At 37.6% G+C, this 18,397-nt stretch overlaps 1 protein-coding gene across 7 annotated transcripts; it reads left to right on the top strand.

Moving 5' to 3' along the window:
- The first annotated feature begins 407 nt into the window (after positions 1 to 407).
- Positions 408 to 18,292, top strand: golm1 (golgi membrane protein 1). Of its 7 annotated transcripts, none has more exons than XM_088440339.1 (13): positions 478 to 496; positions 1,343 to 1,390; positions 1,473 to 1,559; positions 11,519 to 11,649; positions 12,334 to 12,513; positions 12,589 to 12,643; positions 12,970 to 13,072; positions 14,272 to 14,383; positions 14,453 to 14,609; positions 15,572 to 15,721; positions 16,499 to 16,663; positions 17,175 to 17,276; positions 17,946 to 18,292. In XM_088440339.1, the coding sequence occupies exons 4-12, from the start codon at positions 11,521 to 11,523 to the stop codon at positions 17,273 to 17,275; spliced, it is 1,152 nt and encodes a 383-aa protein (XP_088296465.1). In that variant the 5' UTR covers positions 478 to 496; positions 1,343 to 1,390; positions 1,473 to 1,559; positions 11,519 to 11,520; the 3' UTR covers position 17,276; positions 17,946 to 18,292. The 7 variants fall into 7 exon arrangements, with proteins under 7 accessions (XP_088296121.1, XP_088296062.1, XP_088295976.1 ...); XM_088440253.1 differs by lacking the exon at positions 478 to 496 and adding an exon at positions 1,181 to 1,252; XM_088440072.1 differs by lacking the exon at positions 478 to 496 and having other exon boundaries at positions 1,145 to 1,390.
- Positions 18,293 to 18,397: the final 105 nt, after the last annotated feature.

Raw genomic sequence — 18,397 nt, 5'->3', positions numbered from 1 at the left:
AACGGCAGCGACGACGAAAGAGGAATCCACACAATAATGGGTGAAATAAAATCAACTATACAAACCAACAACAATACATTGCAAGTCAAACACGAAAAAGAATAACGTGGAGGTGAAGCCAAGCCACAGAGGGAACAAGGAAATGCCTCAGAAAGAGAGGCAACAAGTGTGGCTACCGGTTGCAGCAGCCACAGACGAACATGGAAATGCCTCGGAAAGAGTGGCTACTGGTGGCATCAAGTGTGGCTACCGGTGGCAGCAGCCACAGACGAACATGGAAATGCCTCGGAAAGAGTGGCTACTGGTGGCATCAAGTGTGGCTACCCGTGGCTCTCGGTGGCAGCTGCCACACAGTCGCCACACTGCATGCCGCTGCCACAAAAAGAGCCTGCTCTTACTGACAAAAGGAGTGCAATGCCATCCAGGGAGCCTTAGCAAAGCCTGTCGCCGATGCGAAGGCATGCATTGAAGGACTCAGAACATAAGCGAAGGCCCGGTATGTGGAAAACTTGCAGTTTATCGGCGGTGTCGATCCATATGAGTTGGCTGACTCATCCTGGATAAATGAAGATCCGGCTATTCTTCCCACAATTACATATTCGGATATAGTCAACTACTTGTGTTTTTTCACCGAGCCCATACACAGCCGAAGATCTTAAATCCCACAAAAGTTTGGAAGCATGTGGTAGCTTGATAATAATAATTATGCCAATGTCAGTTTTATTTATGTTATACCAAAGTCCCTTACATTAAAATAAAAGTCAGAAAAACACAAGCAATAAACGTTTTTACAAGTTACTGTTTAAACGTCATCATTGCATTATAAACTTTGTTATTAGTTGCTTGCAATCAATATTTTGTTCCCGGAAAAAAATGAGTGGAACAAATTCGGATGTTGTCCGGATTTTTTACTCTCAGATCCTGGTTGAGTTTTGCCAACCACAGGCGTCTACTTTCCTCCGATAATTTCTGTCATTCCTCTCCTTGATTTTTGATCACTTTTGGAAGCCTGTAATAGTCTTCGTGTTTTCCGAAACACGGCAATAATTGACATTTTTTCCTAACGATGTTGCAGCTATTCCTATTGCCCAAGCAATGTTATGGGTACCGAATACCTCCAAGATGGCGGCTTCCGGGTTTATGACGCGCTGTGAAAACCCTCATTAGTAACAAGTGAGCCGTTGGGTGTATGATTTTGAAGCTTTATTAAAAAAGGAAATATTTGATTCACATTTTAAGACGTCGTCCACCGGTGGGTTCTATAATAAGGCAGTGTAAAATTAACGAACCACTTTTTTATGATTGTTTTTCTTTTTTTACTGTTTTTCATTTTTACGACAAGACTGGAACACATCACCTGCAGTCTAAGTTAAAGGGACCGTAAACACTTGTACGTATGCTGTTATTCGTGTATGACCATTAGCTCAAGTTTCTATTGTAACACTGCGTAATGCGCCCTTACTTTCTGTCAGGATAACGTCGCGACAATCTTGGATACGACTAAAAGCTGTGCAGTTGTCTTGGGGACGCATTCCAGCTCCTATCTTTGACTTTACCGGGTAAGATGGTGCTAACGTGTCAAAGCGAAGGAAGTAAGGAGGGGGGTAGGATGCTAGCTTTGTTAGCGTTAGCTGAGACGGAAGCTAGCCTTTTGAAGGGTTCGTTTATCTAATTCTTACAATACATATGAATACATTTCAGTTAAGGTTATCGCTAGGCTTCTGTGCCGACAATGTCGTCTAATAAATGCTAGCGTTCGGTTAGTGACAAAATTGGTCTTTGTGACCGCAATTTCAAATAACGTGTCGTACGCCGCTTCAGATAAAGATTTATTTACTCATAGCTGTGATTCCGGTAACTGTACCCAACCCACCTTTCCTGCTCGTCCAACTTGAATGCTACTTAGTGGCGTTTTGACATTACCGACACTCTTTTACATTATAAACGAAACCCGCAATAACAGCCGTGTTGTGAAACGGCGGCGTGAAACCTGAGCATTGTCCTTGTATAAGCAGCGGTTGTGCTGAATGAGATTCATCGTACTTAAGTAAAGTTGGCAAGATATTGGCAGATTCGGACTTTCGCGATCAATACCTCTCAGATAAAACGTCGTCGAAACACCAAAGTCGCCTTTATGCCTCCTTCGTAACACAGACTACCAGCTACAATGTCAAAAAAAGACATTTGTAAAATATTTAAACCGTTTCTTTCGGTGAAAAGACGCAATTGAGCTCTATGAGCAGCAGAGGCTGGGCGAGCGCGCAAGGGACAGTCTGCAAATTACTAGATGAGGAGGGGGAAAAAAACAATAACGCCACAATTTGTGATTATGAATTCAACGAACAAATCAAAGACATTAACATAATCATATTGGGACAGTGCTTTTGAATAAAAAAAGCGTTTGTTTAATTTTGGATAATTTGTGTACTTAAAAATCATTAATAAACTGTATATTCATCTATAGCTCCAATATTGTTTAATATAAGGAGTCCAAAATCACTGGGCATTCATGACATTTTCATGATCGCACTACAACACTCGTTTTTTAAATGAATTATTTTGATAAATTTTGGGGCTTTATTTTAAATGCTTGTTAATCATTTATACCCTCAAAAAGAATCAGTGGCTCCCCTTTTTGAGTTGGGGTAAACCCTCCTAAATCACTACAAGCATCAATGAAGTACTCCCAATTATGCAACAACTGCTGGTTTTCTAATAAATTCCTTTGCCTAATTTTAAGGATTTTTTAAATGCATATTGACCATAATTTACCAATATATTGATTAATAGCTCTGCTGTTGGTTGAGTTAGGGACTCCAAAATCACCACAGACAACAGTGACACCCCTCGCCTTATGCTACATTCTTTGGTTTTCAAATAAATCCCTCTGCAAAATTTTAAGGATTTTTTTATGATTACTGATCAATATTTACCAATATATTGATCAATAGCTCTGAGTTTGGTTCGGTTAAAGACTCCAAAGTCACCCCACACATCAGTGACACCCCTCCCCTTATGCTACATCCTCCGGTTTTCAAAAAAATCCCTCTGCCTAATTTTAAGGATGTTTTTTATGATTATTGATCAATAATTACCCATATATTGATCAATAGCTCTGCTGTTGGTTGGGTTAGGGACTCCAAAATCACCACACACATCAGTGGCATCCTTACCCTTAGGCTACATCCTCTGGTTTTCAAATAAAGCCCTCTGCCTAATTTTAAGGAATTTTTTATAGTTATTGATCAATAATTACCCATATATTGATCAATAGCTCTGCTGTTGATTGGGTTAGGGACTCCAAACTCACCAAACACATTAGTGACATTCCTACCCTTATGCTACAACCTCTGGTTTTCAAATAAATCCCTCTGCCTAATTTTAAGGAATTTTTTATAGTTATTGATCAATAATTACCCATATATTGATCAATAGCTCTGCTGTTGATTGGGTTAGGGACTCCAAACTCACCAAACACATTAGTGACATCCCTACCCTTATGCTACAACCTCTGGTTTTCAAATAAATCCCTCTGCCTAATTTTAAGGATTTTTTTATGATTATTGATCAATATTTACCCATATATTGATCAATAGCTCTGCTGTTGATTGGGTTAGGGACTCCAAACTCACCAAACACATTAGGTTCATCCCTACCCTGATGCTACATCCTCTGGTTTTCAAATAAAACCCTCTGCCTAATTTTAAGGATTGTTTTATGATTATTGATCAATATTTACCCATATATTGATCAATAGCTCTGCTGTTGATTGGGTTAGGGACTCCAAACTCACCAAACACATTAGGGACATCCCTACCCTGATGCTACATCCTCTGGTTTTCAAATAAATCCCTCTGCCTAATTTTAAGGATTTTTTTTGTTTATTGATCAATATTTATCAATATATTGATCAATAGCTCTGCTGTTGGTTGGGTTAGAGACTCCAAAATCACGGCACACAACAGTGGCTTACCTCCCCTTAGGCTACATTCTCTGGATTTCAAATAATACCCTCTGCCTAATTTTAAGGATTTTTTTTATGACTATTGATCAATATTTACACATATATTGATCAATAGCTCTGAGTTTGGTTGGGTTAGGGATTCCAAAATCACCACACACATCGATGACATCCCTCTCCTTATGCTACATCCTCTGGTTTTCAAATATATCCCTCTGCCTAATTTTAAGGATTTTTTTATGATTATTGATCAATAATTACCCATATATTGATCAATAGCTCTGCTGTTGGTTGGGTTAGGGACTACAAAATCACCACACACATCAGTGGCATCCCTCCCATGAGGCTACATTTCCTGGTTTTGAAATAAGTCCCTCTGCCTAATTTTAAGGAATTTTTTATGGTTATTGATCAATATTTACCCATATATTGATCAATAGCTCTGCTGTTGGTTGGGTTAGGGACTCCAAAGTCACCCCACACATCAGTGACATCCATCCCCTTATGCTACATCCTCTGGTTTACAAATAAATCCCTCTGCCTAATTTTAAGGATTTTTTTATGATTATTGATCAATAATTACCCATATATTGATCAATAGCTCTGCTGTTGATTGGGTTAGGGATTCCAAAATCACCAAACACATTAGTGGCATCCTTACCCTTAGGCTACACTTTCTGGTTTTCAAAAAAAATCCCTCTGCCTAATTTTAAGGAATTTTTTATGGTTATTGATCAATATTTACCCATATATTGATCAATAGCTCTGCTGTTGGTTGGGTTAGGGACTCCAAAGTCACCCCACACATCAGCGACATCCCTCCCTTTATGCTACATCCTCTGGTTTACAAAAAAATCCCTCTGCCTAATTTTAAGGATTTTTTTATGATTCTTGATCAATAATTACCCATATATTGATCAATAGCTCTGCTGTTGGTTGGGTTAGAGATTCCAAAAACACCACACAACTCGGTGACAACCTTCCCCTTATGCTACATTCTCTGGTTTTCAAATAAATCTCTTTTCCAAGTTTTAAGGATTTTTTTTATGGTTATTGATCAATATTTATCCATATATTGATCAATAGCTCTGTTGTTGATTGGGTTAGGGACTCCAAACTCACCTAACACATTAGTGACATCACTCCTCTTATGCTACATCCTCTGGTTTTCAAATAAATCCCTTTGCCTAATTTTAAGGAATATTTTATCATTATTGATCAATATTTACCCATATATTGATCAATAGCTCTGCTGTTGGTTGGGTTAGGGACTCCAAAATCACAAAACACATTAGTGACATCCCTACCCTTATGCTACAACCTCTGGTTTTCAAATAAATCCCTCTGCCTAATTTTAAGGATTTTAAGGATGGGTAAATATTGATCAATAATCATAAATAAAACTCTTAAAATTAGGCAGAGGGATTTATTTGAAAACCAAAGAATGTAGCATAAGGGGAGGGGTGTCACTGATGTGTGCGATGATTTTGGGGTCCCTTACCGCACCAAACTCAGAGCTATTGATCAATATATTAGTAAATATTGATCAATAATAGTAAATAATTCCTTAAAATTAGACAAAGAGATTAATGTTAAAACCGGGGAATGTAGCATAAAGGGGTGGGATACCACCAATGTGTTTGGTGATTTTGGAGTCCCTAACCCAACCAACAGCAAAGCTATTGATCAGTATATGAGTAAATATTGCTCAATATTAATAAAAAAAAAAAATCCTTAAAAATAGGCAGAGGGATTTATTTGAAAACCAAAGAATGTAGCATGAAGGGATGTTCATTGATGTTTTTGGGGAATTTGGAGTCTCTAACTCAACTAACAGCAAAGTTATTGATCAATATATTGATACATATTGATCAATAATCATAAAAAAATCCTTAAAATTAGGCAGAGGGATTTATTTGAAAACAAGAGGTTGTAGCATAAGGGTAGGGATGTCCCTAATGTGTTTGGTGATTTTGGAGTCCCTAACCCACTCAACAGCAGAGCTATTGATCAATATATAGGTAAATATTGATCCATAATCATAAAAAAATCCTTAAAATTAGGCAGAGGGACTAATTTCAAAACCAGGAAATGTAGCCTAATGGGAGGGATGCCACTGATGTGTGTGGTGATTTTGTAGTCCCTAACCCAACCAACAGCCGAGCTATTGATCAATATATGTGTAAATATTGATTAATAATAATAAAATATTCTTTAAAAATAGGCAGAGGGAATTATTTGAAAACCAGAGAATGTAGCATAAGGGTAGGGATGCCACTGATGTGTGTGTTGATTTTGGAGTCTCTAACCTGACCAACAGCAGAGCTATTGATCAATATATGGGTAAATATTAATCAATAATATAAAAAAAATCCTTAAAATCTGGCAAAGAGATTTATTTGAAAACCAGAGAATGTAGCTTAATGGGAGAGATGCCACTGATGTGTGTGGTGATTTTGGAGTCCCTAACCAAACCAAACTCAGAGCTATTGATCAATATATTGGTAAATATTGATCAGTAATCATAAAAAAATCCTTAAAATTTGGCAGAGGTTTTTTTTTTTAAACCAGCGAATGTAGCATAGGGGGAGGGATGTCACTAATGTGTTTGGTGAGTTTGGAGTCCCTAACCCAATCAACAGCAGAGCTATTGATCAATATATGGGTAAATATTGATCATTAATCATAAAAAATATCTTAAAATTAGGCAGAGGGATATATATGAAAACCAGAGGATGTAGCATAAGGAGAGGGATGTCATCGGTGTGTGTGGTGATTTTGGGGTCCTTAACTCAACCAAACTCAGAGCTACTGATCAATATATTTGTAAATATTGATCAATAATAGTAAAAAAAAATCTTAAAATTAGGCAAAGAGATTAATCTGAAAACCAGGGAATGTAGCATAAGGGATGGGATACCACCGATGTGTTTGGTGATTTTGGAGTCCCTAACCCAACCAACAGCAGAGCTATTGATCAATATATGGGTAATTATTGATCAATAATCATAAAAAAAATCCTTAAAATTAGGCAGAGGGATATATTTGAAAACCAGAGAATGTAGCATAAGGAGAGGGATGTCATTGATGTGTGGGGTGACTTTGGAGTCCCTAGCCCAACCAACAGCAGAGCTATTGATCAATATATGGGTAAATATTGACCAATAATGATAAAATATTCCTTAAAATTAGGCAGAGGGTCTATTTTCAAAACCAGGAAATGTAGCCTAATGGGAGGGATGCCACTGATGTGTGTGGTGATTTTGTAGTCCCTAGCCCAACCAACAGCAGAGCTATTGATCAATATATGGTTAATTATTGATCAATAATCATAAAAAAATCCTTAAAATTAGGCAGAGGGATTTATTTGAAAACAAGAGGATGTAGCATAAGGGGAGGGATGTCACTGATGTGTGGGGTGATTTTGGAGTCTTTAACGCAACCAAACTCAGAGCTATTGATCAATATATTGGTAAATATTGATCAGTAATCATAAAAAAATCCTTAAAATTTGGCAGAGGGATTTATTAGAAAACCAGCGAATGTAGCATAAGGGGAGGGGTGTCACTGATGTGTGTGGTGATTTTGGAGTCCCTAACCCAATTAACAGCCGAGCTATTGATCAATATATGGGTAAATATTGATCAATAATGACAAAATATTCCTTAAAATTAGGCAAAGGGAATTATTTGAAAACCAGAGAATGTAGCCTAAGGGTAAGGATGCCACTGATGTGTGTGGTGATTTTGGAGTCCCTAACCCAACCAACAGCAGAGCTATTGATCAATATATGGTTAAATATTGATCAATAATCATAAATAAAATCCTTAAAATTAGGCAGAGGAATTTATTTGAAAACCAGAGGATGTAGCATAAGGGGAGGGATGTCACTGATGTTTGGGGTGATTTTGGAGTCTTTAACGCAACCAAACTCAGAGCTATTGATCAATATATTGGTAAATATTGATCAGTAATCATAAAAAAATCCTTAAAATTTGGCAGAGGGATTTATTAGAAAACCAGCGAATGTAGCATAGGGGGAGGGGTGTCACTGATGTGTGTGGTGATTTTGGAGTCCCTAACCCAATTAACAGCCGAGCTATTGATCAATATATGGGTAAATATTGATCAATAATGACAAAATATTCCTTAAAATTAGGCAAAGGGAATTATTTGAAAACCAGAGAATGTAGCCTAAGGGTAAGGATGCCACTGATGTGTGTGGTGATTTTGGAGTCCCTAACCCAACCAACAGCAGAGCTATTGATCAATATATGGTTAAATATTGATCAATAATCATAAATAAAATCCTTAAAATTTGGCAGAGGGATTTATTAGAAAACCAGCGAATGTAGCATAGGGGGAGGGGTGTCACTGATGTGTGTGGTCATTTTGGAGTCCCTAACACAACCAACAGCAGAGCTATTGATCAATATATTGATACATATTGATCAATAAATTAAAAAAAATTCTTAAAAATAGGAAGAGGGCTTTATTTCAAAATCAGTAAATGTAGCCTAAGGGGAGGGATGCCACTGATGTGTGTGGTGATTTTGGAGTCCCTAACACAACCAACAGCAGAGCTATTGATCAATATATGGTTAAATATTGATCAATAATCATAAATAAAATCCTTAAAATTAGGCAGAGGGATTTATTTGAAAACCAGAGGATGTAGCATAAGGGGAGGGATGTCACTGATGTTTGGGGTGACTTTGGAGTCTTTAACCCTACCAAACTCAGAGCTATTGATCAATATATGTGTATATATTGATCAGTAATCATAAAAAAATCCTTAAAATTAGGCAGAGGGACTTATTTGAAAACCAGGCAATGTAGCGTAAGAAGAAAGATGTCACTGATGTGTGTGGTGATTTTGGAATCCCTAACCCAACCAACAGCAGAGCTATTGATCAATATATGGTTAAATATTGATCAATAATGATAAAATATTCCTTAAAATCAAGCAAAGGGATTTATTTGAAATCCAGAGGATGTAGCATAAGGGAAGCGATGTCACTGATGTGTTTGGTGATTTTGGAGTCCCTAAATCTATCAACAGCCGAGTTATTGATCAATTTATGGGTAAATATTGATCAATAATGATAAAATATTCCTTAAAATTAGGCAAAGAGATTTATTTAAAAACCAGAGAATGTAGCCTAAGGGTAGGGATGCCACTGATGTGTGTGGTCATTTTGGAGTCCCTAACCCAACCAACAGCAGAGCTATTGATCAATATATTGATACATATTGATCAATAAATTTAAAAAAATTCTTAAAAATAGGAAGAGGGCTTTATTTCAAAATCAGTAAATGTAGCCTAAGGGGAGGGATGCCACTGATGTGTGTGGTGATTTTGGAGTCCCTAACACAACCAACAGCAGAACTATTGATCAATATATGGTTAAATATTGATCAATAATCATAAATAAAATCCTTAAAATTAGGCAGAGGGATTTATTTGAAAACCAGAGGATGTAGCATAAGGGGAGGGATGTCACTGATGTTTGGGGTGACTTTGGAGTCTTTAACCCTACCAAACTCAGAGCTATTGATCAATATATGTGTATATATATTGATCAGTAATCATAAAAAAATCCTTAAAATTAGGCAGAGGGACTTATTTGAAAACCAGGCAATGTAGCGTAAGAAGAAAGATGTCACTGATGTGTGTGGTGATTTTGGAATCCCTAACCCAACCAACAGCAGAGCTATTGATCAATATATGGTTAAATATTGATCAATAATGATAAAATATTCCTTAAAATCAAGCAAAGGGATTTATTTGAAATCCAGAGGATGTAGCATAAGGGAAGGGATGTCACTGATGTGTTTGGTGATTTTGGAGTCCCTAAATCAATCAACAGCCGAGTTATTGATCAATTTATGGGTAAATATTGATCAATAATGATAAAATATTCCTTAAAATTAGGCAAAGAGATTTATTTAAAAACCAGAGAATGTAGCCTAAGGGTAGGGATGCCACTGATGTGTGTGGTCATTTTGGAGTCCCTAACCCAACCAACAGCAGAGCTATTGATCAATATATTGATACATATTGATCAATAAATTAAAAAAAATTCTTAAAAATAGGAAGAGGGCTTTATTTCAAAATCAGTAAATGTAGCCTAAGGGGAGGGATGCCACTGATGTGTGTGGTGATTTTGGAGTCCCTAACACAACCAACAGCAGAGCTATTGATCAATATATGGTTAAATATTGAACAATAATCATAAATAAAATCCTTAAAATTGGGCAGAGGGATTTATTTGAAAACCAGAGGATGTAGCATAAGGGGAGGGATGTCACTGATTTGTGTGGTAATTTTGGAGTCTCTAACTCAACCAACAGCAGAGCTATTGATCAATATATTGGCAAATTATGGTCAATATGCATTTAAAAAAATTCTTAAAATTAGGCAAAGGAGTTTATTAGAAAACCAGCAGTTGTTGGATAATTGGGAGTACTTCATTGATGGTGTAGTGATTTAGGAGTGTTTACCCCAACTCAAAAAGGGGAGCCACTGATTCATTTGAGGGTATAAATGATTAACAAGCATTTAAAATAAATCCCCCAAATTTATCAAAATAATTTATTTAAAAAACGAGTGTTGTAGTGTGATCATGAAAATGTCATGAATGTGCCCAGTGATTTTGGACTCCTTATATTAAACAATATTGGAGCTATAGATGGATATTCAGTTTATTAATGATTTTTAAGTACAAACATTGTCCAAAATTAAACAAACGCTTTTTTTTATCCAAAAGCACTGTCTCAATATGATTATGTTAATGTCTTTGATGTGTTCGTTGAATTCATAATCACAAATTGTGGCGTTATTGTTTTTTCCCCCTCCTCATCTAGTATTTTGCAGACGGTCCCTTGCGCGCTCACCCAGCCTCTGCTGCTCATAGAGATCAATTGCGTCTTTTCACCGAAAGAAACGGTTTAAATATTTTACAAATGTCTTTTTTTGACATTGTAGCTGGTAGTCCGTGTTATGAAGGAGGTATAAAGGCGACTTTGGTGTTTCGACGACGTTTTGTCTGAGAGGTATTGATCGCGAAAGTCCGAATCTGCCAATATCTTGCCAACTTTACTTAAGTATTCATCGTGTGCAGGTGTATTTTAATGAACCGTGCACATATTGATTTACCCCACAAAGTGAACAAGCAAACAGTATTTTTAAGAAAATCAACCAACAATCACTTAATATTGAAATAACAAATGTCATCTCATTGAGATGCAGCCACAATAAAACGTGCAATGCTTTAATCACTTATAATTTGTTGAGAGAAAAAAATATGATTCGATTTGTGTGTTCATATATTAGGTAAACCACATAAAAGAATGCATACACAATACATACCATACTGCTTATCAAAGGCTAACCTTGTTGCTAACATTGTTTATTTACGTGAGTTAATCTGCTTCCTCTTTGGCTTTGACATGTTGGTTTTCCATCTAGCAGTCGTGTACTAGCAATGTGAGCTTATGGCTTCAATATATGAGAGCAATTGAACTAACCCTGTCTGTTGTATGTCTTTCAACAAGTCATGGGTGGTTTGGTCAATGGGCGGCGTGGAGGAAGGTCTCCGCCTTTAATAATTGGCGCCCTGATTGCATGCATCCTGGTTCTGGGCTTCAACTACTGGGTGTCCAGCTCACGTAACCTCGAGTTACAGGTATCGTCTTCTGTTATTTCATCCTAGTAGCATTGGCATGTTGAAGCTAATTTCCTGTCTAACCTTCTCAACATTTTTATATTTGCTAGTGGCATTAATAAGCAATATACATTTCTTAGTATTAACTGTGAAAAATGCAAACATGAAAATAACTAAAAGTAAAACTATTACAAATCTTTTTAAGTTGCAGAAATGAACATATATGACATGACTCTTTACACGTTTTTACATGTCAGTCGTAAACTACTACAGCAACAGATATATGGATAGAATTGTAAAACTGTTGTATGATATTCAAAAATGTGAATGATGTTACCTGATATTGTTTAGATTTTAAATAATTTTGTGTTTGCATGTATTTATATTTTGTTGTGTACTGCATTTTCAGATTTCTCCATTTATTTGTATATAAATACTTTCAAACATTTCATTTGATAATATCTTAAAATACACTACTGTATTGGATTTCTGTTATGGTTGTGCTTGTATAAAAATACCTAATATTAAAAACTGGCTAACCAAAGAACTGGATACTTTCCACACCTCTTCATAAGGAAAGGATGTATGTCAAATCATGAGATGGCAGGTTAAATTTTGCTCGGTAGTTTTATTATTTTTTTCATTGTTTAAGCCTTGGTGGAAGTTGTGTGAGTTTGTATATGTTCCCCTGTGTCTTGGCAACAGACTAAGCTATATGAGCTGGAGGGACAAGTGCGTCGTGGGGCAGCAGAACGTGGCGCAGACGAAGTGAAAAAATACGAGTTCCAGAAGGAAATCCACAGGCAGAAGGATCAGATTGATCTCATCGAGAGTCATAATAAGAAACAGCTGGAGGAAGTTCAGAACATCTGCAGCCAGGAGAAGGTGCCATGGAAATATAATCATTGAGTTGGTGACCTTGATGAGACTAAACTCACTTCATGTGACTTTGTTCTGCAGGCAACGCTGCAACAGAATGTCTCCACCAGCACCAAAATCATACAAGAACTTAAAGGTAGCCATTTTGTTTTTTTCCTCTTGTAATGTCATGTCCAAGATCTGTATTTGTTTTTGTACAAATAAAGGCCTCCTACTATTGTAAATTAACAACTCTGGGAGTTATTTGCACAGATATAACATTTAGGTCATGCTTACCAAAGTGTGGCTGTTCATGTGATTGCTGTGATAGGCACCAGCAAGACAGCGACCTTAGTGAGGATAAGCGGCTACAGATAATTAATAGATATTGTGATCATTGTTCATAAAGCTTGTTTCTTTGTTTGTGTATTCATTTTGTGAATTTGAAACCATTTTTGAACAGCTCATCTTTTGTGTTGACAGGTCAGCTAAACCAGATGAACGACGACCTAGGGAGGCTTCAGAAGGAGCTGCAAAGTTGCCAGAGCAACGTCAATACCCTCAATGACAAACTCACATTTGACATGTAAGAAATTATGTCAAACTCAAGGCTAAACTTGTGTTAATCCATCCGCCTGATTTCTGTTGTTCTCATCCTTATTGAAGCTGACTGGAGAGTAATCTAGCTGACTTTAGGGCGTGAGATTCACTGGCTACTGTCTTAGGGTACAAATAGACAAATATTCACACTGGTATTCACGCCTACAGACAATTTAGAATCTTCTTGTGGCAGGAACCTATCCGTACATCCCCAAAAAATCCTTCAAATAATTTTAATACATTCTGTTTCAATCTGGTGGAAAACAACATACTGTAATTTCCCAAATATATTACGGGGCGCACCCCTAATCTTAGGGTCACATTCTGGTATTTTCTATGTTACCGTGAATAGAACACACCAACAGTTTAGCAATAATAACGATGGAAGATGGACAGCAGCGCAAACCATCAATAGGAATTGGAATAAATATATTTACGTCTCATAAAGTAATGCGCATCTATACGTCATCACTCTTATGTGGCTGACAAATGTAATCTTCGAATGTTGTCGAAAAAAAACCCCCTCATCTTTAAATTTCTGTTTATAGGATGCACTCAAATTTTTGGCTTTCAGTTTTGGGAAAACAAGTGTGTCCTATGTTTGTGAAATTGCAATAGTTCTCAGTATGACTTCAAAGGAAAAGCATAATTTGGTATATAATAAATTATTATAATAATATAATAATTTGGTAAATAGGTGACAATAGCTTATTCAATGGATGTGTTCGAAATGGTCATCCAAAGTTTGCAACATTCCTGGAATTGGCCAAAATCGCTGCTTCAGCCTAAAATGGCCAACTTCCTGCTCATTTTTCAATCAATATCTTTGAGACTTTTTGTGTGTCCTGTTCTGATACACAGGTTAATCCTTTTTTTTCCTCATAAGTAAAACGGGTGTTAGGGGGCCTATTTTCTTTAGCCCTGAAATACAAACCAAAAAGGCTGCTTCATTCAGAAATTGCTGACTTCCTGTTCAGTTTCAGCGTTGATCTTTGAGACATTTTTGTGCGTTCTGCTCTGAGAGATAAGTGCAACTAGTTTCACAACAACTGATGAAACTAACTTTCAAGTGGCACTATTGAGTGACTTTTAAAGCGATACAGCTTTTAATTAACATGTTTATATATGCACACACCTACACTATTGTTGGTGTTTTTCGTTGACAAAATGTGTATGTGTGTTCAGGACACACTGTAACTCGCAGATCCTGACTCAGAAGGAACTCTGTGATGAGAGAGTTGCTGCCGCCAAACTAGAAGTCCAGAAGAAGATGACCAAGTTCCCCGCCGTCACCCAGGTAACAAATCAGCGCCCGTCAAAGCCCACTGTTAGTGTCATCACGCCAAATGATTTGCAAACAAATCAGCAGGAGGTGAAGGCGGATGATCGTATCAGTTTAGATGGCGCTGTGATGAACGTGTCCCTGAAGGCGTCGGCTGACTTAAGCGACTCCTCCAACCTCACGGAGCCCAAAGCCAATGAGCTTCATGCACTGTACGCCAACAACATATTCAAGGAGCATGGTGAAGTACATTCTTTTCAATAAATCACTTACCAAATGAAATGAAAACTTCAAAAGAGTCAATCAGTAGTATTTAACTGCATCTGGTCATTTTGAAGCATGCACTCTATGGCGTTTCAGAGAGACCGCACTTTGCGAGCCTACGACCAATTTTCCAAGATTTTCTTTTTTAGCTATCCGTAACTAAAAGATGGTGGCGAAACATGGTGACCCCTGCCTGAGGAGCACACCCCATGTAAAAATGAGCAATTATTAGACCTACCATTGTATGAAAAAAATGTTGATGTGATAGAACATGTTTCGTTGCATTAATTAATTCATTTGTTGCCAATCTTATCTGATTGTCCCTTTAAAATAGTTCAAAATTCTAAGTTTCTGTCTCAACCGAAAATATCCTCAGATTTTAGTAGTGCTCCATAAAAGCAGACTTTTTTTTTTTTGCATTTAAATGAAAGAAGACATTTATAAACATCTGCTTCACTTTGAAAAATGGTGAAGTTTACATATTCTATGACTAATTATGAATCATCATACATATGTTTGTGAATTTTACACTGTTGATTTGATTTCCTGCAATTGAATGAAGGAATATAAATAATGTTTTTTAATCTGGAATAATAGCCCGATTAATCCAGTTCTTCTCGTTTTTGTTACATCCCCACCCGAGCTTTCCAACAATATGTATCATTTGTCTCTAAAATAGTTTTAAGTACACCTCTGCTTTGTATCCTTATTACCAACAAAAGAAACAAAAATAAAAATGTCAAGTCACAACGCAAAAAAAAAAAAAAAATTAGTCTGTAGTGGAAAAAAGAATAGCCATCAATTTGTCTAATTTTTTTTTTTTTTTTTAATTGAGAGCATCACTGCCACCTGTTGAAGTGGAAATAGGCCCAACCCCCGATTTGAGGGCAATAATATGCATTGTCTAATGGTCTTAATTTGACTTTTTCAAACTCCCAGGTACTGCAGTGGACATGCAGGACATCCACCAGTTAGACATGACAAAAGAGGCAATTAAAAAGCCTGATGTGGCCCCTTTGCCACATACTAGCAAATCCTCTTCGACAAGTAAACAACCACATGGGCACACGCTCGCCCCCGAGCCACCAGGTGAGACACACTGGATGGATCTCAACCCAAAAGTCAATGTGCACTGAGGAATAAAGATGGATCGTTCCAAATATTTATATAAATATATAGTGGGTATGTGCTGTGGTAGTATTAGTTTATTTTTGGAGACGATAGGATTTGGTACACATTAAAAATATGGCGTCATGCTGTCTTCATGAAGTGATGACATGTAGGAGCAAATGTCTTCTCAAAACACCCCCTTCCCCCACCACCCCTGTCTTTCTCCTTGATTCCTAATTGGAATGCCTGGTGAGAGAGACTGACAAGGAAGCAGGAGTGAGTTCAGAGAAGCTTGCCAGCTTGAACTCTTTCAGTGCCAAGCGTTATTGGAAAAGGAAACCTCTAGAGGGCCATTATTTTTACCATTTTCACTCACCAATCGAATATTGTGTGCTATGTCTATATGAATATGGGTGCCATCATATCAAAGCTTGATTTCCATTCCTTACTTTGCATTGCATGTAGATAATAGCTGTGTAATGTGTAGAAACACTGCCATCAACTGGTCACAGTTATCACTGCAGGGCTCAATTGGCTTATATTAGGTAAGCACTTGTCGAGATTGTCCGCTCCTGTTCATTATAAACGTGTTTGACCAGAATGTTGTTACATATTTATCAATTGTGTTACATTTTTATCATTGTTATTTTAAAAGACGAGAATTCAAGTTTTAAGGTTAATCACCAAAAGGCCACAAGATGGCACTGTTTTGTTCTTAGGCCTTTTCTTGACGCGTTCCGATGACTTTTCAAACAGCAGACCAGGGAATGGGACGCGTGATAATTGACCAAGGGAAAACCGACATGACCCCCTTGGAGGAGAAACTAGACGGGGACAATTATGATCATGATGACGAGCGGGTTCTGGGACAGCAAGATCTGGATCTGGACAAACAGCAACCCAGACGGGATGCAACAATAGGTGTGTGTGAGAGAGAGGAGTTTGTGTTAACGCGCGTTTGTAAATTTGTCACTGTGTGTTTCTTTGCATGTGTTTATCTGGTTACGCATGTCTTTGTGTGTCCGATAAGAGGAAAATTGACACTCTAAACACAGGGACGAGTAATGTCGTCAAATCTGATGGGTCTTCAGTTCAGCGCGCATCCAAAAGATGAAGCTGCCATTGAATTTTTGTGCTAACCATAGAATCTTAAACTTGCCATCGTCATCATTCGTGACCTCAACATATCTCACAAGACTTCAGCAAAGTGAGCGCCCTAAAAAATGAACTCCACTTGGCGCTTTTGATTTCTCTAGCTTTTTTGTGATGCCCCCTCAGGAGAGGATAAACTGACGATGACCGCAGAGCTAAGCCTGTCCGCAAATTGCCACAAGTCTGTTTTTCTTGGTTAACGTATTATGTGTTTGACACCACCGCTGAAGAGGAAAATTCCTATCTTTTGACTTTTTTTTTTTTTTTTTGTTCCACCCAGACAAAGTGATGGCGGAGGAGCTGGCTGACTACAACGGCGACGACGACAACGAAGGAGAGTTTGAGGCAGACAAGCAAGCTGAACTGGCTCGGAACAATTAGGGTGAATTCACACACAACCTAGTGTGTATCCTAGGATTTGATGTCTCGAGTCGATAATGGTATTGTAAATGGATCTGATATCAGCTCCCCCAAATAACTATCGGAATACATTGGTCTACATCCAAAATCTTTGTTACCAGCACTCAAGCGCATTTCTGATATTAGGACTCATATACAAGCAGTCCATCCCGGACTCCACTCCTATTCGACAAATGGATCCTGTTTTCTCATACCTACTGTTGCTGTTTAATATGAAAAATGAAAGCATGTAGCATTCCTGCTGTCATTATCGATGACGGCTCTTGGCTGCAACTTTGGCATTGTATCGGGATTGAAACGTTTGTGTGGGGACACCTCTACTTGTGATTTTAATACTTAATTCTTCAAATCATACCTACAACTAAGTACCTAGGACATAGGTGTCCAACTCCAGTCTTCGAGGGCGGACATCCTGCATGTTTTTGATCTTTAGCTCTTAAACACACCTCATTCAAATGATTAAGATAATTTTCGAGCTCCTGTAGCACTTGACGATGAGCAAATCATTTGAGGTGTTTTGGGGAGAGTAACCTGGAAAACATGCAGGCTACCGGCCCCCGAGGACCGGCGTGACCTAGAACATGATTGTCCTAGCCTACTGTATTGTCACTGGACCATCATTTTCTTGCAGGAACCCACAGTGGATGTGAGAAATTGCAGTTGATTGGTCAGCCAGAGGCAGACTTGCCCATCAGTACAAAGTTGATTGTTTTCATAGCTATTTTTGAGTCATACTTGAGCTGGCAGGATGTACTGTACGTGCACACAAAAAGTCCACCGAATGAAGTTTAAGCACATTACTTGCCCTGTACAAACTAATGAACTGGACCACTGAAGAATGAACTCAATCTACTCTGCAAAGGCAGATCACTTTGATTTTAAGTGTATGTGACAGATTTTTTTTATTGTGTAAATATATTTTGACCTGCTGAAAAAAGATTCTATGAAAATCATACAATAAAAGTGGCGTTGGTAGGATTTGTCAGTATTTTTTGTTTTAATCCGTAGGAACAAAGGGGACTTTCTGATGTCGAATTTGACATTTTAGATACATTTACCGTAGAGAAGCTCCATTCACAAAAT

Source organism: Hippichthys cyanospilos, chromosome 1, assembly GCF_059441005.1.
Source record: "Hippichthys cyanospilos isolate Australia breed blue-spotted pipefish chromosome 1, RoL_Hcya_1.0, whole genome shotgun sequence".
In the NCBI taxonomy this organism is placed as follows: Eukaryota; Metazoa; Chordata; class Actinopteri; order Syngnathiformes; family Syngnathidae; genus Hippichthys; species Hippichthys cyanospilos.
This window is presented reverse-complemented; position numbering and strand designations above follow the sequence as displayed.